The 22559-nt window shown below is 53.5% G+C and overlaps 1 protein-coding gene across 1 annotated transcript; it reads left to right on the top strand.

The window, feature by feature from the left end:
- Positions 1–7: 7 nt before the first annotated feature.
- On the top strand, positions 8–22083 carry GBX1 (gastrulation brain homeobox 1). Its single transcript, XM_047763809.1, has 2 exons — positions 8–691; positions 19421–22083. The coding sequence occupies exons 1-2, from the start codon at positions 154–156 to the stop codon at positions 19984–19986; spliced, it is 1104 nt and encodes a 367-aa protein (XP_047619765.1). The 5' UTR covers positions 8–153; the 3' UTR covers positions 19987–22083.
- The last annotated feature ends 476 nt before the right edge of the window (positions 22084–22559 follow it).

The following is a 22559-nucleotide window of genomic DNA, read 5'->3' on the forward strand; positions in this document are numbered from 1 at the left end:
CGGAGCCACACTGCGCCGAGCCCGCGCCCCGCCGCCACCTCGGCCCGGGAGCCAGGGAGCGAGCCCTGCGTGTCCGCGCGGGGCGCCCGAGCCGCGGGGCGCACGGCGGCGCCCGGAGGGGAGCGCCCCGGGGCGGCCGCAGCTCCGGGCGCGATGCAGAGAGCCGGAGGCGGGGGCGCCCCCGGGGGCAGCGGCGGGGGCAGCGGCGGGGGCCCGGGCACTGCCTTCTCCATCGACTCGCTGATCGGGCCCCCGCCGCCGCGCTCCGGCCACTTGCTCTACACCGGCTACCCCATGTTCATGCCCTACCGGCCGCTCGTGCTGCCGCAGGCGCTGGCCCCCGCGCCGCTGCCCGCCGGCCTCCCGCCCCTCGCCCCGCTCGCCTCCTTCGCCGGCCGCCTCACCAACACCTTCTGCGCGGGGCTGGGCCAGGCCGTGCCCTCGATGGTGGCGCTGACCACCGCGCTGCCCAGCTTCGCTGAGCCGCCCGACGCCTTCTACGGGCCCCCGGAGCTCGCCGCCGCAGCCGCCGCCGCCGCCGCCACCGCCGCCCGAAACAACCCCGAGCCGGGCGGCCGACGCCCGGAGGGCGGGCTGGAAGCCGAAGAGCTGCTGCCCGCCCGGGAGAAAGTGGCAGAGCCCCCGCCGCCCCCGCCTCCGCACTTCTCAGAGACTTTCCCAAGTCTGCCGGGTAAGTGCTGCGGCCGACGGGGCGCCGGGCGGGAGGCTCGTTCACCTGGAAACCCCAGCCCGCCGCCGGCTCCGAATCTCGGCACCTGCCTGGAGCCCTGGAATCCTAGACCCCCCGCTGGCGGGTTCTGCGGAACCACCTCCACTTCCGTTCCCAACGCGGCACCTCTAGGTCCCAGGAGGGCCGCCCTGCTCTGTCTCCAGAGTGCCCGACGCCTCACCAAGCGCCTCCCAGAGCTGCCCGCCAGATTAGTGCCTTTCCTCCCAGTAGCCGGCCCTGCAGCCGCGGCTCCCCCATCTCCTCCTCGGAACCCCTTCATTTTTCTCCTCTTCGGGGAACAGAGAGGCGGCGAGTGTGGAATGCCTGGGGACGGCGGCAGGACCCCTGGGGGGATACAGTGAGGCAGCTGTCAGTTCAGGGAGGGCTTCCGAGACCTCAGGGGCAAAGGGAGGGTCTTAAAGTGGTGCTGGCAGGTGTTGATGGCCGGCTTTCCTCTCAGTTGTAGAGGGCACTTCTGAATTGGCCCAGGTAGAGCGAAGCTTGAGGAACAAAGTAGGGGTTCTAAAAGATCATTAGCTGGCAGGGGACCGGCTGGGCTTGATTGGGAGACCGAGGGAAAGGCGAGAGGCTGAAGAGGGTTGGGTGTGGCCTGGAGTCCAGAATCCACCTGATTCTGGAACCAGTGAGATCCAGCTAAGAGCTAATTCAGGAAGCCTGGCCCCTCCAGGAGGACTTCTCCCCGCAGAGGCAAGTGTCTTCAAACTGAAACCTGTTTAGAATCCCTCTAAACAGGCCTCCCTACCTATCCTTAATCCCTAGAAGCTGGAGAGGCTTTCCGCTATCCAGGAGCAGGTTCAGGTGTGCTGAGATCCAAAGCTTATAGGATTTGGTGGGTGGGCTCTAGTGAAGGGAAAACTGGGACTGCTGCGTGCGAGTGTGGGCTTCCTGAAGCTTCAACTTCTTTAGCATCAGAATGAACCTGACTCTGCTTCACACACTCAGCTTGGCAGGTGGAAGTGACCCCAGGGGGCCTGGGGGCCACCCGAGGGGAGACACGGAGATAGATGCAGGAGTCCTTTTGTCCTTGGCTAGGAGAGAGCAACTCCTGGATAGGTTTCTGGGCCCTTCCTTGAAATTGTCCAAGGGGCTAATACATCTCGACCCCAAGGGCTGCTGTAGAGTCTGCTTTCCTCTTCTTTCCCCTTTAGCCCTGGGCACTTTGGCTTTGGGGATTCGGCTCCTGTCTTTTGCCCACTGGTTGGACCAGGAGGAGCCAGAGACTGAAGTCTGAGCATCCCTAGGGAGGACTGGAAGGTGGGAGGAGATGTCCACAAGATGTGGGGGGAGGAGCAGCCGACAGGGCGATGGGAAGAGGCAAGGGTCTGTGGGGGTGGGGAACAGGATAGTCCCCAGGCAGAGAGGGCAAGGCCGGCATCAGAAGGGTGGCATCAGAAGGGAGGCAGTAGGAGCCGGAGGACAGAACCGGACAACCCCCCGGAGGAAGAGATGCACTGAGGGGGCAGGGCTGGGGGGTAGCCCCCTGGCATGGGGAGACACCCGGCCTCCTCGTTCAGCTTCCCCTCAGTTCTTATTTTGACCCCTTTGTATAGTGGGGGCTCTTTTCTGAAGCAGGTAGAATGTTGGCTGTAAAGCCAGGCATTGAGAGAGAGAGAGAGAGAGAAAGGAATAGCAGAGGGAAAGAACAGAAGAGACATATTGAGGGTAGGAGAGAGGAAAGGACGAGCGAACGAGCCCAGATTCTCCAGAGGGAACGTGAGAGAGCAGAGGGCCGTCTATGGGGATGATGAGTGCAGGGTTCCAGCCTTGGCTGATGAAAACGGAACAGTATTTCTGGGCCAGAAGTGTGTGTGTGTGTGTGTGGAAGAGTTCTGTCTTGAGAGGATTTGAAAGGAGCTAAATAAATACCCTAGTAGGAACCAGGGAAAAGTTTCAACACACAGAGTAAATTTTTTTTTTTTTAAGCCACACCCGGGGCATGTGGAGGTTACCGGGCCAGGGAGTGAACCTGCGCCACTGCAGTGACCCCAGCCGCTGCAGTGACAATGGCCGATCCTGGACCCGCTGTGCCACAGGAGAACTCCCGGGAGTAACTTTTAAAAAGGTTTTAAAAAGGTTATGCTGGGAGTGATAGGAAACTGGAATTTTTATAGAGAGAAGGATGAAGGAAAGAGCTTCCTCACCTGAGGAAATTGCTGGAAGCCAAAGGAGATTGATTGCTGTTCTCGGAGTACAGACAAGGGATTTCTTTGCGAAGAATGATGGGAAGGGAACCTTAGGGAGGAAGAGTTTGGGGAAGTGTTGGCGTCAAGGTGATGGCTCATCTTGGGAAGAGATACACATAGAGGGTTTACCGAGGGGCTTCTGGGGCTGAGCTGTGAGGAGAGATTTCAGGAGCATTCGAAGAGGAGGATGCGTGAGGGGGCTTGCTGGCGACGGCTCCTCCTTATCATTCTTGGAGCAAGCTCGCCTCGCCCTCGTGTCCCCCTTCCCAATCCTGACGTTTCCCTAAAATAGATGAGGACAGAAAAGGCAATTTCAGAAACGTTAGACGTCAGATCGGTTTTGGGGGGCGGGTGATGACACATGGCCCCACGCTGAAAGTGGTGGGAAGATGCCTACTCCATTTTGAGGATTGCATGAGAGCATTTAACGTGAAGTCAGAGAGCTCCCGGGGCGAAAAATGGGATGAAGCCTTCACATGAGCAGAGTTGGGAGAAGGAGTGGTACCTTTGCCACGACAGAGGAAGACTTGCTGTCCCAGTGTGCAGGGCTGACATGGGTCTGAAATTCTTCATTTACATGTGTCTAGTGTTGTGTAATTACTAGCCCTTTTAGTGAAATTACAGTGAAAATCTGCCACTTTGGACAATGACAAGCGAAGTTCTTTTTGTTGGGATTTAGGACCGTATCTAAAAATGTTGCTGAGAGTGGAGACAGATAACACCTAGTTGGTACTAGAACTGCTGAAGAAGACAGCAGAACTTTATCATGATGTGCTTGCAGGGGTGGAAGCTATCTTATGAGGCCAGAAGAGATACTATGTGCAGAAATAATTGCATAGAAAAGGTATTGAGGACGGGATATTGGAAACCATGCTAGATTCAGAGTGTGGGAGCAGTGGGGATACTTGGAGAAGGTGTCCTAGTAGGAGAGAGAAAAAAGAATTTTGAATTTTGAATGAGATTTAAAAGTATGAATAAACAGAAGAGCCCAGAATAGGGCCAACAAGTCTTTTGTGTCCTTAAAATAATGAGCCACGTTCAAAACGTAAAATGAGACAGGTGAAATTAATTGTATAATATGGTTTCTTTAACCCAATGTGTCCAAAATATTATTTCAGCATCAATCAACAGAAAAGAATTTAATGAGATGTGTTATATCCTCTTTGCAGACTGAGTCTTTGAAATCCGGAGTGTATTTTACACCTGCAGCGCATCTCAGTTCAGCCCAGCTATGTTTCAGGTGCTCAGTAGCACATATGGCCCATACTCAACACAAAAGACCTAGAGACGTGTAAGAACAGTCACGTGAAAGGGATTGGGGGAAAGGGAGTTTCAGCTGGGTAGAGGGCAAAGTCCTCAATGCTTTAGGAATATGGAGAGAAGAGAGCGGTAAGCCCTTAAATGAACTGGAGAAAAAGAGATTTCTGCCTGGGATGGGATGGGCAGAAATAATCTTGTGTGTGGAGGCGTGTGTGAGCTCCGACTGAGCTATCAAAGCTGCCCAGACGATGTGGTGCAAATGCATGTCACGGGGAGGACAGGTGACGAGGATGCTACGTAATGAGGGAGGATGCAGAGCTGTCTGTTGGGAGAAACGCAGAAGAAAATTTCAAGTTACAGGTGTCCTGAGCAATGATTCGTTGCTCCTGAAAAGGGCTGGATTGCCCGAGAACAAACAGTTGAGAGGAGAGGGATGAATGTCATTGCAGGATTGACGCTGAAAGTACAGTGAGAGATGGAGATGAAAGATAAAGCCGGCCTTGAGCCTGGTGAAGAAAAGAACGTCGGTGGTCCAGACGGTATAGAAAAGAGACTGTAACGCGGCAAACCTGGGAGACGGCAGCGCCGTGAACGGTGTGTTTTAAAGCTAACCGGGGAAAAGCTGTGCTCGTCTCTGAACGGAGGTTAGCAGCAGCAGTGGACATGGTACCAGGACACGGGGGAGACCTCCTGGGGCTGCGATAGACAGTCGAATGCTGATCGCTGTCAGCGAGGCACCTGGTTGTCGCCGACAAGTGTGGTGGGTGACCGTCCAGCCCTGTCAGAATAGGTATCATCCGTTATGACGAAGATGAGTTTGCTCTCGCGAGAAAAGCAGGGGATGATTTGGGACTTGGAACAGAGACTTCTGCTGTTAGAAACGGGAGGGAGATGGTTCTGGGAGTGATGGAGAGTGTTTTCCTAGGAATTCTGAAGACGAGCCTACAGGGAGAGTGATGGCTCCAGTGACATTTATCGAAAGGCAAATGTTGCATTAACTGAACAGGACTGAAGGAACGTTTATTTAGGCATTGTGACGTGTGGGTTCAGATCTCAGCGTTGTCACTCATTAGCTGTACAGCTCTGGCAAGCCGCTTAGTTCCATTCGGGGCACACTTATCGTGTATCTGTTACTGCCTTAGTGTTGTTTTTAAGATGCTACAGGAGATTGGGAGTTTCCGTCGTGGTGCAGTGGAAACAAACCTGACTAGGAACCATGAGGTTTCGGGTTCGATCCCTGGTCTCACTCTGTGGGTTAAGGATCCGGTGTTGCCACACGCTGTGGTGTAGGTCGTAGACGCGGCTCAGATCTGGCGTGGCTGTGGCTCTGGCTATAGAAGATTGGCTCAAAGTCTTTTAACTTCTCTAGGCTTCAGTTTCCTCGTCTGTAATGTAAACATTTTAGTGCAGGTGGCTTTTAACATTCCTTTCAATTTCATGGAATTAAAAGCTTATTTTTCTAGCCTCAGCATTTAAGGTCGGGCTGTCGCCATGGACTTCACCTCTTGTGAGGAGGTCTTTTCAATTACGGGTGGGGAAAAAATTGCATCTTTATTTCTACTAACTTCCCCCTAAAAATTGGCACTTCCCTTAATGATGAAGATAGGCCAGAAAGCAGAGTGGTTTCAACAGAACCTGAGGTTTTTTGCCACCAATAGAAATCACAATGTTTTCATAGAAACTTATAATCTTCTTGTTGTTTAGCAAATTAAATAAGAAACAAGTGATTATATTTCAAATTCTCTTAAAATAGTTGGTAACTACAGTGTGTATATTTGGCTCCTAACTTAACATTATGTGTTTTATGTTATACACCTAAAAGCATTATTCTTTTTTTTTTTTCTTTTTGGCTGCTTCCACATCATGCAAAAGTTCCTGGGCCAGGGATCGAACCTGGGCCATGGCAGTGACAATGCTGGTTCTTTAACTGCTAGGCCACCAGGGAACTCCAAAAACATTATTCTGAGAAGGGATTCATGGACTTTGTTGGACTATCAGAGAGTTCATGGCACAAAAAGGGTTAAGAAACTGTGGTTGAGAGAGAGAGGGAGCTCAGGAACAACAGTGGAACATTTTATCAGGAGGCTGGGACTGGGCTGCTGAGATGCCCTGTGCCGTAGTGAAGGCAACACTGGGAGGGCTGGCAGACAGACTGGATCTCTGCCGTGGCCTCTGTAAAGGATGAGCATGCTGAGGGTGCAGATTATAAATGATTTTTTTTTTTTTTTGGCTGCAGCCATGGAATGTGGACGTTCCCAGGCCAGGAGGCCAGGGATCGAACCTGTGCCACAGCAGTGACGCAAGCTGCTGCAGTCGCAATGCTGGATCCTTAACCCACTGCACCACAGGAGAACTCCAGGAGCTTAATTCTTATATGTAGAGGGATGGGCACGAATAATCCATACTGGGAATAACAGGAGAGAGATGGTTATTGGAATAATGAGGGGGAAGTCTTTTCACTGGAAAGAAGGAGGAACATAATATGACAAGCGAGGGCTTTGCGTTGAGACTGACGTTACTGGGCTGCAAGGAGAGCGAGGCTTTTGCCTTGGAAATAACGGAAAGAAGGATCTCGGCGGGGAAATGGATTGGGAATTAGGAAACAGCGATGAGAAAGCGGTGGAGTAGATGCACGAAAAGAGAGACACTTCAAGAGAAACGATGAGAAGGGAAGAGTTTGTCTGTGGGAGAGAACTCTGACCTGGAGGGAACGGGATGGGCTGTGCTGGGGTCTGGACCCGCGACGAGGCCAGGGCTCCCAGGAAGGGGGTGTGCCCTGGCTGCAGTGGTGACGGTGAGAAGGACAAAGCAGCAGGTCTGGACAAAGCAGGGGGGGCAGAGGAGGCTGGGGGTTTCACCGGCAATATGCTCCTGCTGGGAGAACGGCATGGCTCGGAGTCACGTGGGGCAGGTTGTGTGTGCTCTTTGGGAGAGTGATGGGGAAAGAGAGGCTCGAACTTGGTGTGACGGAAGAGTGACCTTCACGAGCAGAATTCGGATGTAGTAGGAAGACACAGCACAGTGCAGCCCGTGGCCAAGAAACAGTGCCTTCACCCCCTGCCCATCCCTGTGGAAGCAAAAGGAATACTCATCCAGGGATGAGAGGCAACGTCTGAATTAGAACCGAGGCCGGGGTGGTGGCAGTCGGGTGGGGGGCTTGGGGTGGGGGGGAGCTGCCAGGACTAGCAGAGCCAGGATCATGAGTAAAAAGCACTGTGGGGAGATGAGGATGGGGGAACAGGAGAGTACTTGAGAGCGGGGGGGAACAGGAGCCGATGGCTTGATGGTGAATTACGGAGGAAGCGGTGCTAGAGGAGCAGTGCTGGATAAACTGGGACTCCGTGTTGGAAGCAGCAGGGAGAGGGGTGATACGGGGCTGCACGAGGGGGAGGAGGATGAAACTGTCCCGAGAGTGCAGGTAGGAAGTGCATCATGCCAGAATGGATGTGACAGTTCTGCAGACACCGGAGGTGTGAGATGGCGTGGTCCTGGCCCGTCACACTCTCTGTGTCTCAGCTTCCTCATCAGTGAAAGTAGGGGTTTGAGTTCGAGGGTCTCTAAGATCACTTCCAGCCCCACCACTCTGTTTCATCTGTAAGGATACCTTTGTTAATGAATTGTTTCCTTAAAAAAAAAAAAAAAAAAAAGATTCCTGGAGTTCCCATCGTGGCTCAGCAGAGACGAATCGGACTAGCATCCATGAGGACGCGGGTTCGATCCCTGCCCTTGCTCAGTGGGTTAAGGATCTGGCGCTGCCGTGAGCTGTGGTGTAGGTCACAGATGCGGCTTGGATCCACATTGCTGTGGCTGTGGTGTAGGCCGGCGGCAACAGCTCTGATTCGACCCCTGGCCTGGGAACATAGAAAACAACAACGACAACAAAAGATTCCTGGGCAGAAGGATGGAGGAGATTCCAGGCTTCTCAGTGCTGTGGTCAGGAGCCGACCAGGAGGAGGCAGCCTCAGGTACAGACATCTCGAGTGAAACCAGGCTGCACTTAGGAGGGAAAAGGCCCTGCCATCAGGGACCAGTGGTGTCACCTGAGCCATGGCCACGCACAGCCATCATATTGAATGAGAGGAACGTTTAATAAAGGTGGGAAGAGGCCAAAAGGCCACAAAGATTGGGGATCACTTATGACGGATTGGACACGATGCGGAAGGAAGCCGTGCCCGCCAGGGAGTGAGAAAAAGAACAGCTGAAGTCGGTTCCTGGTCTTCTGTGTTCCTTCTCCATCCAGGACAGGCTGGATGACAGGGTGACCGTGGGCTTCAGTCCCTTTTTCCTTCAGTGATGACAGAGAGCTGGGTGCAGCCCAGAGGGAGTGAACACAGGTTTGGGGCACAGAGCGTGGCTCCACCCTTTTGGTGATTGACAGCAAAATACTAGCATATCCGAAGTCTCCATTTTTCTCACCCATACCGTAAGGGCCACAGCAGCTACCTCGCGGAGTTAAGGGTTCAATGAGAAGATATTGGCCCAGCATCCTGAAGTAATAGGTTTGCAGGAAATGATGGGTAGTATCCATGTACTGGGAATACGGGGAGCTTTCCCGGGAATTCAGTTGGGGAAGACCGCCTTACTAGGCGTTGCAACAGGTGACGCTTACTGTGCTGCAAAGGGCAAATTTTCCTGGGGGCGATGACAGAGATACCCTGTATCCCAAGGACCGTTTACCTGGGAGAGGCCAGGAGAGGACATTGTACAAATCTAATAAGGGTAGATTTCAAATTTTGTCTTTGGCTCTTTCTCTCTCTTTCTTTTTCTTTTTCTTTTGGCTGTGCTTGCAGCATGTTCCTGGGCCAGGGATGGAACCCACGCCTCAGCAGGGACAACACCAGATCCCTAACCCGCTGAGCCACCAGGGAACTCCCTCTTTCAGCTTTCCTGTCTCACATTTTGCTGAGACACTCTGTGTAGACACCCTGTGGACATGGTGCCCCAAGCCCTTCTGCTGTGTCCCACTGAGGCCTGGTCTACCTTTCTCTCCAGGAAAACAGGCAAATAAACAAAAACAAGCAAACAGACTGCCCCAAACCTCTCCTTTTTCCTTCATCAAAATCCCGTGTCTCTCAGCTTAGTATTAGGGGCTCAGCCTTTGGAGTAAAAAAAAATCGCACTCAGGTGGATTATTTAAAAACTTAAATTTCAAACATGTGGAATTTTATCTGGTGAGACTACAAATAATTTGAGGAGGACCTGGGTTCCTTCCCACCGTTTTCGGAAAAATGATTTCAGATGGGAAATGTGTGCCGGTGCGGGGAGGGGCCGACTTTCCCCGGAGTCACTCGATTGTTGTCATTTCTGTTTACAGCCAGGTATGGGGTATGGCATCAGAACTCTTGGGGCTGCTAGTGACAGTAGCTCAGCCCTAATTTAGGCTAAAATGGGCGTGTATTGATTCACATCCCGTGAAATATGGGAGGGGATCCAGAAAAGCAAATGGGCTTTTTTCTTGCTCTTATCTGGCTCCTCTCTCTGCCGTCGCCTCGTTCCCTCCTTCTGGAGGAAAGGGAGGGCACAAGCAGAAGCAGCTCTAAATTTTTGTCATCAGGTTGGCACCCCAGGGGATTCCAGGGTGTGTAGAATCCCAGGATGATTGGTTCACGAGCTTGGGTCAAGTCCCCAGGGGGGTCAGATCCCCGTGGCCCTCCTGTGTGGCGGTGAAGGTGGGGAGATGTGATGGACAGCCCGCTGACCTGGGCAGTGGATGGGGAGCCGTGGCTAACAGAAGGGGGTGCAAGAAGAGGGAAGGGGTGCTGGGCAGGCCCAGCCGCCAAACAGGTGCCCATCCACCAGAAAGAGGAGAAGGTGCCTGCAACTCCCTTTCCATGTTAGGGAGGAAAGCCTTCTCCATGGCTGGGTAAGCAGTCCCGGGGGCTGGATACTGGGCTGAGCCCCTGGAACCGCTGTGAATCAGGAAGGCGAGAGAGATGCAGATGGGAGAAGAATTTTTTTTCCTTTTCACCTTAAATTTCTTTTTTAATTCAAGGGTAATTGATTTACAATGTTCTGTCAATTTCTGCTGCATGGCAAAGCGACTCAGTCACACACACATATACATTTTTTTTCTCATATTATCTTCCGTCATGTTCGTTCACAAGTGATGGGATCGAGTTCCCTGTGCTGTACAGCAGGACCTCATTGCTTACCCTTCTAAATGCAATAGTTTGCATCTACTAACCCCAAACTCCCCGTCCACCCCACCCCTCCCCTCCTCCTGGGAGACGAATTTCTCTTCCGCAACAAAGCTGATTCCTGGACAAGCAAGAGCGGTCCTTGAGAGATGGGAGAGGCCATCGTACACGAGATGCTAGAGAAAATTGATATTAAAACAAAACTGTTGGAGTTCCCATTGTGGCTCAGTGGTTAGGGATCCGATGCTATCTCTGTGAGGATGCGGGTTTGATCCCTGGCCTCACTCAGTGGCTTAAGTATCCAGCGTTGTTGAGAAACGTGGATTCAACCCCTGGCCCGGGAACTCCCACGTGCCGCAGGTGCGGCCCTAAATAGAAAGGAAAAAACCTGTTCCCGTAAATGGACAGTGTTATTTTTTATGAGAGAATACATTTCTAAAGGAAAGAAATGCTGACTGGTGAGATTATATCATACAAACCCATAAGGACAGAAGAAGGGGAAAAAAGTGAAAGATCCCATGGGAGTTTTGTCTTGGGGAAGGATGGGAGACATGGCCTGTCGGGGACAAAGGCGACATTTGGCGCGTGAGGACTCTCCTGTGGCATTTTCAAGAGCCTTGTCTGAAAAGGCGAAGGGCAGCATGGGTGACCAGGTGCGACCGCTGGCGTGGGCAGTGGAAGGGGCACAGCCTAAACTGAAGCTGGATTTGCTGGGAGGCACCGGGGAAGGAAGTTACTGGAGCGGGGGAAGAGCTGTCTTACTGGGAAGGACAGAAAGAGCCCTGACTGGAGATGTGGGAAACCAGAATTCTGGACACGAATCTGTCTTGAGCTGTGTGATGGGGGAAGGTCATTTAACCTCTTTGAGACTCAGTTCTTTTCACCTGAAAATAAGGTGACTCACCTCCCGTTACTACCACTAACAGGTCAACTCTATGTCTGCAAGTTGCTTGGAAATGAAATAATACGTGTGAAAGTGTTTGGGAAGGTGAAAGGTCATGCATGAGGCTCTTGGCAATGACAATGGCAGTGTCAGTTACCCTGAGGGGGCTCTGAGCTGGGGCCTCGAGGAAGCGCCAGGAACTGGTTGGGAAGCGGGGGGGGGGGGGGGGGGGGAGGCTCTGGATGGCAGTGATGCTGAGCAGAGCAGGTGCTCATGTCAATTTGGAGTAAAGAATGCTGAAAAGGAGTTCCCGTTGTAGCTCTGAGGTAATGAGCCCGACTAGCATCCATGAAGATGTGGGTTGGACCCCTGGCCAGCCCAGTGGGTTAAGGATCTGGCGTTGCCACAAGCTGTGGTGTAGGTTGCAGATGTAGCTTGGCTCTGGCATGGCTGTGGCTGTGGCGTAGGCAACTTCCATGTGCCAGGGGTGCGGCCCTAAAAAAAAATAAATAAGTAAAACAAAACAAAACAAAAAGAATGCTGAAGAGTCATGCTAAAAATGAAAGAGAGAGAGAGAAAGTGAAAATTAATTTTCCTTATCGTACCTCACATTATTGGAGGGAGCGGGGGGGGGGGCATGAAATGAATGGGGAGAGTGAACACATGGGACGTGAGCTCGTTTCTCTAAAAGATGAAAGTGCTGTCTCCAAAAAGAACAGAGAAACAATTACGTACTGGGCATGACGATGAAATGAGGGTTTAGAAAGGAAGGTGGCGGGAGTTCCCTGGCGGCTCAGCAGGTTAAGGGTCCAGCCTTGTCACTGCTGTGGCTGGGTCAGTGCCGTGGCACAGGTTTGATCCCTGGCCTGGGAACTGCCACATGCGGTGGGCACAGCCCAGAAGAAAGAAGTGAAGGTGATAGCCAGCGTGAGTGGGTTTTGAGGGATGTCTATTTTTTCCCCACCTTTGCTCCCACCCAAATCGGTTTTGCCTTCAGGAGGCTGGGTAGTGGGCCGGGGCCGGGGGTTTGGGGCGTGTGAAGGTAGCGGGTTTTTGACGGAAGGAAGAGAAATCAGAACTGTGGGGGAGAGGCTTCTCCTCTGGGCCTAATGCTGACTTGGTTTTAGGTCAGCAAGAGCTGAGCAGACCGATGAGAGACGAGGGCACAGGGGCTCTGCCAGTTCCCGGAGCTGGGGGCCTACATGGTCCTCCAGGCCCTGGGCAGTTTCAATGCCAGGACCCTGGGGAGCCGGCTGGAGTCTGACTTGCCTCCCCAGTCTGACCTGGCTCCTTAGCAAGTGAGGGCTCCTCCTCCTCCAGGAAGAAGTGCCTGGCAGTGCCTGGAGCCTGAGAGCTGCTCCTGGGTGGGAATGATGCCGTGGCGTGGACTCTACAATTATTGTGGTTCCAACCCTGCGACTTCTGCTCCCTGGGGTGAAGGAGGGACTCACGTGATCCCTAGAGGTTCCCGGCTGTCCTCGCTGCCCCAGGGTTTTTTCACAGACTCTGTACACTTACCTGGAGGGAACAAGCTGAAAACAATATACCCTTTTTTTTTATTAAAATATAGTTGATTTATAATATTGTGTAAGTTTTAAGTGTACAGCAAAGACATTCAGTTATATATGTGTGCATGTGTTTGTGTGTATATATATATTTTTTTTTTAAGTAAAATTTTTTATTTTTATTTTTTTTTTTTGGCTGCAGCATGCAGCAGCTGGATGTGGGATCTTAGTTCCCAGACCAGACATTGAACCCGGGCCACAGCAGTCAAAGCGCTGGGTCCTAACCACTAGACCACCAGGGAACTCCCTTACGTATTCTTTTTCAGATTCTTTTCCACAATAGGTTATTACAAGACATTGAGTGAGTTCCCTGTTCTATACAGTAGGTCCTTGCTGGTTATCTGTTGTATACATAGTAGCGGGTATACGTTAATCCCAAAGTCCCGATTTCTCTCTTCCCCCCTCAAATGTACTCTTATGTTACCAGTAAAGTCGTTTTCATACAGAGAACAGAACCTCTATCTGTTTGGCCTTCCTACGAGCACAGTCAGATTAGGTCCAATGAAACATTTCTCCTTTGGCTAAAATTACTCTCTCCAGAATCATTCTTTCCCATGTAAAATTTTCAGGGATGTCTTGTTGAGCAAGTATTTTTGTTCATGTCAACCAATTATAGGGCATCAGCAGGTGGACTTTTACTCTTACGGACATTGTATCCACCAGCTCCAACTATTTCTAAATCAAGTCTCGCAAATAGAAATTTTACCAACAAGATGTGTTTCTGTCAATTTTTAGTCAAAACCACATTTTTCCATGTGCAGTTGTTGTGTTCTTTTGAGTATGTTTACTATTAACACTATGAACTGGATGAAAGGAAATCATCTACATTTATTTCTTGGCTAATTCATGAGAAAACAGTAAGGCCGTTCCAGGCCTGCGGTGTGGCTCCTCCAGTCTTGGACGTTTCCATCACTTTGGGGCCAGCCCTCCAAAGGGCGCCCTCTGTTGGTGGAGCAAAGAACAACTAGCAGGGCTCCATGTGTACCGGTGTTGAGGGCGGAAAAGGTAGAGCATTTTGTGGCTTTCTTCCCCCCACTTTTTACTCTTTTTTTTCCTCCCCTGATTCAGTTTTTCCTCCCATTTCTCTCTCTAAACTGTTCAGCCCTTCCAGTTTCTCTGGCTCGTCCTTTAACTCTGCCACCCTGTCTGCCCAGCTCTCTCTTGGCCTGGTCCTCTCTCTGCCTGCTTTTCCCTTCTCTGTCCCACTCCTCCTGCCTCACTCACTGTCCCAGACCCGCTCTCTGCGAATTAGCCCTATTTCCCTCTCCCGGTTGCTTGCTTCGATTTCCCCACCCCCAGTCCTTGCAGGAGTTATCAGACCCCTCAATGTTCCGATCATAACGGCTCGGAGAGAGACTCTCTGCCTGCCACGCAGGATCCCACTGGGATCAAGTAACCAAGAGAGCCTGGGAGCCAGTGCTTCTGGTATGGCTTTAAAAGCAGCACATGTGGGAGTTCCTGTCATGGCGCAGTGGTTGACGAATCCGACTAGGAACCATGAGGTTGCGGGTTCGGTCCCTGGCCTTGCTCAGTGGGTTAAGGATCTGGCATTGCCGTGAGCTATGGTGTAGGTTGCAGACGAGGCTCGGATCCCGAGTTGCTGTGGCTCTGGTGTAGGCTGGCGGCTGTAGCTCTGATTTGACCCCTAGCCTGGGAACTTCCATACGCCGCGTGAACAGCCCTAGAAAAGGCAAAAAGACCAAAAAAAAAAAAAAAAAACAGCACATGTGCGCTTGATTTGATGGAACCTGTCTGAAGTCAGGGGGATGGATGATTCCATCTCAGGAGGGTCCTGCCAGATCAGGGGACCTGGGCACCTCATCTCAGTCATCATCAACATAGATTTATTAGACAGCCCCTCCCCACCCCGGTGCTTGGAGCTGTGCTCAATGATTTCATCCTTCAAGCCCTGAAATCCAGTTTCTACCTTTGCAGCAGCTGTTTAAAGCACTGTAATATTGGGCTGAGTTTTTACAAGCTCTTGTTATCCTTGCTGTTACTGTTTACTGCAAACCACATTTTAAAAATTAGAAATTGGAGGAGTTCCCATTGTGGCTCAGTGGGTTAAGAACCCTACTAGTATCCATGAGGACGTGTGTTTGATCCCTGGCCCCGCTCAGTGGGTTAAAAGATCTGGCGTTGCCGTGAGCTGTGGTGTAGGTCACAGACTTGTCTTGGATCTGGCGTTGCTGTGACTGTGGCGTAGGCCGGCAGCTACAGCTCCGATTGGACCTCTAGCCTGGGAAACTCCATATGCCCGCAGGTGCGGCCCTAAAAGGTGAAAGAAAGAAAGGAATTGGAGTTCCCTGTGGCTCAGCAGGTGAAGTATCCAGCGTTGTCACTGCTGTGGCTTGGGCTCGATCCCTGGCCTGGGAGCTTCCACATGCCGTGGGCATGACCCAAAAAATTAAATAAAAATTAGAAGTGAAATGTTAGAGGGTTTAGTAATGACACTGGGGATTGTTCTTGATTTCTTTTAGCATAAAATCCTCAAGATTCCCACCGCATATGGGGTCTTCTCCAGCAGATGTGAGAGCAGAGGGCCTACTGCAGAAGGGGGAGAATAATCTTCATGGAGAGAGTGTTTTCTGCCTGGAGCAGGGTCGTGGGGAATATTTTAGGAGAGGCTTCAGAAATGGAGAGTGAGGAAATGCTTGGGGAGTAGCTTCTTTCCTTTAATGAACAAATGTGTATTCAGCGCCTACTCTGTGCACGCAATATTCTAGATGCTGTACAGCAGTAACAAAGTAAATAAATAACTGTGTGTGTGTGTGTTTTAGGAAGTTCCCATCTGGTGTATCAGGTTTAGGATCCAGTGTTGGCACAGCTGTGGTTACCTTCATGGAGCTTATTCTACCAGGAAGAGACAGCCGATAAAATAAATGGACAGGAGTTCCTGTCGTGGCTCAGCGGTTAACAAACCCGACTAGCATCCATGAGGACATGGGTTCGATCCCTGGCCCCGCTCAGTGGGTTAAGGATCCGGCGTTGCTGTGAGCTGTGGTGTATGTAGGTCACCAATGCTGCTCAGATCCCGCCTTGCTGTGGCTGTGGTGTAGGCCCGCGGCTATAGCTCCAATTGGACCCCTAGCCTGGGAACTTCTATATGCTGCAGGTGCGGCCCTAAACGAGATAAAAAGACCAAAAAAATGGGTAAAGTTGATGACATGTACTATAGCAACGAGTAGAGCAGAGAAAGGAGCTGGGAGTGTTAGGAGTTTAAAAAGGATGGTCGGGGATGGGCTCACTGATAAAGACCTGAAGGAGAGCCGAATAAGCCAGTGCAGGGTCAGAGAAGAATAGGGGAGGGGCGGGGGGGGCAGAAGCCCGGAAACCAGTTTGGAGAAGATGCCCGTGAATCAGGTAAGAGATGATGAGGTGGCTTGGACCACAGAGGAGTAGTGAGAGGAAGTCAGGGGCAGGAGCTAACTTAAAAACCAAGGTTTCCTGGCGGGTTGGGCCCGGGTGGTGAGAGAGAGTGGAGGTGTGGTTGGAACAGCAGGGAGGTTGGAGTTACTGTCGACTGAGATGAGAGAGATGTGGGTTCTGATGGGGACAGCCTGGCTCAGGAGAAAGATGGGGAGTTCAGATCCTTGACCCCCTGAGCAAGAAAGGCCAAGGCTGTGTTGAGCTTGAGCTCTGGGGAGGCAGAAAATAAACAGCGCCGAGAAGGGCATCAATGTAATGAAAGAGGAGACCACGGAGGTGAATCTTGCGGAAATAACACAGGTTTTGGCTCGGGAGGAGGGGACGGGGAAAGCCTGGGGTGGAGGGAGGTGAGGACAGGGAGGGGCACGCCCTCTGTGGCCAGCGCACAGGAGCTGGGTGCCCAGGGCGCTTGGGCAGCGAGCTGTTAGAGAGCGCAGCCCCCTGCTGGGGGCGGGTGCCACCAGCAGGGGCAGCATCGGATGTGGCCACTTAGGTTTGGAGGTTAGATGCAGCATGAAAAGGCAGGGCAGGGGGAGCACAACACCTTTGAGGTGTGACAGGTGGGTGATCTGGGCAGGTGGGTGATTCTGGCCACTAAGGAAAGTGGACATGTGGTTCCTGAGGAAAAGGAACAGGTGTGGATTACACAGCGAGGAGAAAGGACAACTCTGGGGACCGAGAAGGGAACTGAAAGCTCCTGGGACGTCCTTGCTGGAGATCAGGCGGATGTTGGGGGCAGAGAGGCACTCCAGCCAAGCTCGCCCACCTCCTTGTTCTCTTGTGAAGCACATCACTGCTCCCGAAGGCACTTTTCTTGGGGTTGTATCTGCAGCCTCAGACTGTGCTTCTAAGCATGCGCATGGTACGTGGTGATGTAGGTGGATGCGCCCCGCCATTGGCAAGGCTCCCCCTTTACAGAGAACTCCATTGATAAGGAGGCGACTGCTCACTTTACAGATCACCCATTTTCTCTTGTTCTCTCTTCGGGATGGGTGTATTTTTTTAAAATTATTTTGTCAAAGGTTTACAATGTTGTTCATTTCTACCGTCTAGCAACATGATTCAGTTACACATCTATGTACATTTTTCCGCCTTCTTTTGCCTTACGGTTCATCACAGGTTGCTGAATATAGTGCCCTGTGCTGTTCAGCAGGACCCTGTTGTTTATTCATCCTGTGACGCTGGTTTGCATCTGCTGATCCCAAACTCCCTGTCCATCTCTCCTGTGCCTCCTTCCCCCTTGGCCACCCCAAGTTGGTTCTCTATGTCTAGAGGCTGTTTCTGTTTTGGAGAGAGGTTCATTTGCGTCCTGTTTTAGATTCCACATGTAAGTGATATCATACGGTATCTTTCTCTTTCTGACTTACTTCACTTAGTATGAGAATCTCTAGGTCCATCCATATTGCTGTGAATGGTATGATTTTGTTCTTTTTTGTGGCTGAGTAATATTCCATTGTATATAAGTACCATGTCTTCTTTATCCATTCATCTCTTGGTGGGCATTACGTTGTTTCCTTGTCTTGATTATTGTAAACAGTGCTGAGATGAGCCTACAGGGGCATATATCTTTTCAAATTATAGTTTTGTCGAGATATATGCCCAGGAGTAGGATAGCTGGATCATATGGCAACTCTTTTTTTTTTTGAGGCACCTCTGTACTGTTTTTGTACTGGGTGCACCAGTTTACATTCCCACCAACAGTGTAGGAGGAGTGTTTCTTTCTCTCTTATTCTCTTTTCTAATTGGTTGGTTTTCTTTTGATTTTTGTTGTTCCACTCTTTATTGGTCCTTCGGGCACAACGTAAGGGACTCTGTAAAACTCCAACACTAAAACCATTTGTAATAATACATGATTTGCACCTCTGATGAGATGCTTAAAGCCAGTGGTTGAATCACATTTCAGAACTATGTATGGCTTAAACTGTTTCTGTGCCTGGGAAGACACCTAAGCGGTCATCTGCTGTCCGTTTCTCCCTGCCCGCGTCCCTCTCTGTGTTTCGCCTTCGCTGCACGTGCGTTTCTTCCTCCTTCTCCCACATTCCTTCCAGTTCTCTCAACTGGCACCAAGCTCAGGGTCCTCAGGGTTCTGAACTTGCACAGAAAGCAGCTGCTTGTGCTTCTCAGCAACCTTGGCTAGGAAAGAGGGCCGGTGGAAACGTGATGACGTCTTTTTAAAATTAAGGAAGAAAGGATCCTGGGGGGCTGAGTAAGTGGCGGAAAAACCTGGCCGCTGAGCAGGCGGCATGTGGCAGGGAGGGCTCCCCACTCCGGGCTGGGTGGTCTGGTTGAGGGGAGCTGGGAAGGTGAGGTATGGAAACCTTCCGACTCTCACGTCCTTGGGTAACAGGTGGAGGGGGATCAGATGGCGCTGAACTTTCCATCTGGAACTGAGAGGGGAGAGGGAAGGGAGGGAGACGGAAGAGAGGTGAGCACGTCTCGTCCCGCCAGGCCAGGTGAGGGGTCCTGGGAGAATAGCAAAGGCGACAGCTGGGTCTCCCACTCCGTCCTGCAAAAGTCACTTCTTTTGTTTTATTTTGGTTTTTTTGTCTTTTTAGGGCCGCACCTGTGGCACATGGAAATTCCCAGGCTAGGGGTCCAATGGGAGCCGCAGCCACCGGCCTAGCCCACAGCCACAGCAACTCAGGATCCAAGCCAGGTCTGCGACCTCCACCACGGCTCACAGCAGCAGCGGCTCCTTAACCCACTGAGCGAGGCCCAGGATTAAACCCACACCCTCATGGATCCTAGTCAGGCCCATTACCTCCGAGCCACAATGGGAACTCCCAAAAGCCAATTCTACTCTGGCCTGTAGCACCCTCCTACCTACGGCCACTAGAAGGATCCTAAGCCTGGTTCCACAGCGCTCCATCCTGGGACCTGCGGCTGCGTGTCTGGGTTTGGAGGAAGCCAGGAAGGTAGCTGGTACGGAGCTGGTGGTGGCGGCGGGGGGGTGCCCAGCCCTGGGAATGGCGCTCCATGCCAGATGCCCGTTGCCTCCCCGACGTTGCCGTGGTGAAATCTGTGCTGGTTAATACCTTTCTTCCCATTTCTTTGTCTTCCCGAACCTCTCCCCCCCCCCCCCCGCCCACGTCCCCCTCCCTTCCCCTGACCTCCGCTCCATGCCTGCACCTCTCCCTGCTGTCCACGCCTGGCCACGGGCCCCGCCAACCTGTCTGCCTCTCCCTGCACCGGCCGGTCCTCCCCGCCCGCAGCCGAGGGGAAGGCGTACAGCTCAGACGAGGACAAGCTGGAGGCGCCCGCGGGGGAGCCGGCAGGCAGCGAGCCGGAGGAAGAGGGCTCGGGCGGCGACAGCGAGGACGACGGTTACCTGGACGGTTCTGCGGGGGGCCCCGGGGCGCTCCTGGGCCCTAAACCGAAGCTCAAGGGAAGCCTGGGGACTGGCGCTGACGAGGGGGCCCCGGCGGCAGCGGTGGCAGCAGCGGGGGTCACAGCTCCTGGGGGCAAAAGCCGGCGGCGGCGCACGGCCTTCACCAGCGAGCAGCTTCTGGAGCTGGAGAAGGAGTTTCACTGCAAGAAGTACCTGAGCTTGACCGAGCGGTCCCAGATCGCACACGCCCTCAAGCTCAGCGAGGTGCAGGTCAAGATCTGGTTCCAGAACCGGCGGGCCAAGTGGAAGCGCATCAAAGCCGGCAATGTGAGCAGCCGCTCCGGGGAGCCCGTGAGAAACCCCAAGATCGTGGTGCCCATCCCTGTGCACGTCAACCGCTTTGCCGTCCGGAGCCAGCACCAGCAGATGGAGCAGGGGGCCCGGCCCTGAGGCACGCCAGGAGGCTCAGACCGGGGTAGGGCCCCGGGGACCGCGGGGCGCCCCCACTGTGCTGTCACCCTCGCCGGGGCGCGGCGGTGTCGGGCTCTGGGGTGCTCAGGTGTGGGCACGAGGCCCCGAGCCACTCCAGGGGCCCTCAGCACGAGCGGGGCCCCGTCCTCACTGTCCGGGTGGCCTGAGGCGGACTCCCGGGGAGGGAGTGGGTTCCGAAAGGCCGGGGCCTGGAAGGTTCCTGGCGAAGGCTCTGGCCTGGCTTCTGACAGGGGTGGGAGAATTCCGGGGGCGACGCGGCCACGCCGGTGACAGCTCCTTATTTATTTCGTGTAAAGTTTGTACATACGGCGCTTTCGGCCTGTGCTGTCCGCACCCCCGCCAGGACTGGGGAAGCCTGGTCCCTCGGTCTTCGGCCTGAGTTCAGTTCCTTCCTAGCACCGAAGGGGCACCGTCTGGCCTGTCTGTAGCATAGGCACGTGCAGAGACACGCAACGGGACCTTAGAAACCTCCTTAGAAGCCTCCGGCCTCCTATCCCCTGTGTCATCTACCTCCACTTCTGTCCCCACCCCTGCCCAGCCAGCCTGTCCCGCGCCTGCTGTAGCCTCTGCACAGTAAGCAAGCAGAAGCTTCTGCACCTCTGCTCTCTGCTCCCTGGACAAGCGGGCGGACTTCAGGGCCGAGGCTTCACCGCCTTTGGTCAACGAGGGGAAATGAACTTGACCGAGGCCAGCTCAGGGGTGTGCAGGCTGTGCAGGCGGAGGTTACCAGTCTTGGGCAGGACTGGCGCAGGCTGGGGCCCCCTGGTCACCCGTGAACCCCTCTCTATGTGGAGGACACGGCAGCTTGGCCCACCCCCGACAGTCCAGACGTGAGCAGGTCTCTACTGATACCGCACCCATGGTGCACCCGCACCGTTTCCAAGCTTGGGATCCCGTGTCCTCACGTTATGAGGCTGGTCGAGAAGAGCCACTGCAAAGTGGATGAGGTGGGATGAGTCGGATGGTTCTGGAAGGTATGTGCTGTGGGGGAAGCTACAGAGACAGGAATTAGAGGCTCTGGGGTTGGAATTCTATGAGCAAACTAACAGCATTCACAGCGGACCATGTAAACGCAGGGACGTGAGGCTTTGCGGGCACTTGCAGGAAACAGGACTGAAAGGGAAAGGGGACAACCAAAAGCCACTTGCCATTTTCCCCGCCTTCACCGACGGGCTCCCGTCCGGTACAGATGGGAGCGGCCGCGTGGGCACAGGGAATTCCCAGAGAAGCCCACGGACGCTGGCATGGTGGCTAACGCGGCCTCATGGGCCGTGTTGATTTGGGAGGAGAGCTGGAGTAGAACAGAGCCGTAGAGAAGAGAAATGGGCTCCGAGTGAGGCAAGGCCAGACAGGGAGGGAGGCCGCTCAGCCCAGTCCCCGGGCCAGCCTCCTGCCCTCCCTAGGGATCAGGCTGCTGCTGCTCTTCTGGTGAGACTGAGACAGGCCTTCCAGGGCCGTCCTCTTCTCCTCAAGCGCACGCAACGCAGCAGCCGGGGCCCGTGGGTCCAGGGTCTTCTCTCGCTTTTGACTGAATTTCAGCAACTCTGGCGCATCAGGCCGAAACTGTGGTCCAGCCTGGCCCGTTCCTGCTCCAGGCCAAGGCTGTCTGACACCCACCTAGGGAACCTACAGGGTGAGAGTCTTTTTAGGACAGGAGCCAGGCAGAGGTCGAGGACCCCAGGAGCTGTCATCACTTTGCCGTCAGGACTCGTGTCTCCAGGTGTAGCCAGGGCTGGCGCGGAGGCCCTCTGTGCCCCCAGGGAGGGAAGGTGGGGCAGGAGAACTAGCACACCCGAGGCCCCAATCTGCCTTTTTTTCCCCCCCCGGATTTACCTCTGAAGCCTCCTAAACCATACCCTGCAGTCTTCAGCTGCCGAGCAGCTTCTTTAGGGAAGCTGGAGGTGACTGCTGCTAGTATTTTCTGAGCCCGGGAACCCATCTTCCGCGCCACCCCCGGCCCCAACTCCATTCTGCCCTTATCTTTGCTTAAGGCTCCTATCAGCCTGGTAGAAGGGGCTGTGGACCAAGAAAATAAAATCTGGTTTCCTCTCTGAATAGCGTTACTTGGTTAATTTGCCGCCACACAGGCAAGTGCCCATGCAGAGCGCCAGCCACCACACCCAATGTAGCAGGGTTGTCAGCGGAGCGGCTCCAGGAGAGGGAAGAGCAGGCTTCCTGGAGGCGGGGCCCTGACCCAGCAGGTCCTCAGCCTGCAGCACAGGTACAGAGGGGCCCCTGGTCGTCTTTCTGGAACCACCAAGGGGTAGTCAGGGGAAAAGCAGCAGCTCTGGCCTCTGCCCCCAGTTTGGGAAGATACTGGTGGGAGCCAGGAGGCTGCTCTGCCACTGGGGACCCACCTCCTCCCTGTTCCTCCAGAGCAAAGCCAAGGCCTGTGTCCCAGGAGAAGCACTGACCTAAGAAATGTGCAGCCACTCATCCCACGCCGTCCTGAGACTCCTCTTCCCAGGCACTGACTGGAGGAGCCCCGGGTTCCCAGGCTCCTAGGAAGCGGGTCTCTGGTCTGGGTGAGC

This window comes from Phacochoerus africanus, chromosome 16 (genome assembly GCF_016906955.1).
Source record: "Phacochoerus africanus isolate WHEZ1 chromosome 16, ROS_Pafr_v1, whole genome shotgun sequence".
Classification (NCBI taxonomy): domain Eukaryota; kingdom Metazoa; phylum Chordata; class Mammalia; order Artiodactyla; family Suidae; genus Phacochoerus; species Phacochoerus africanus.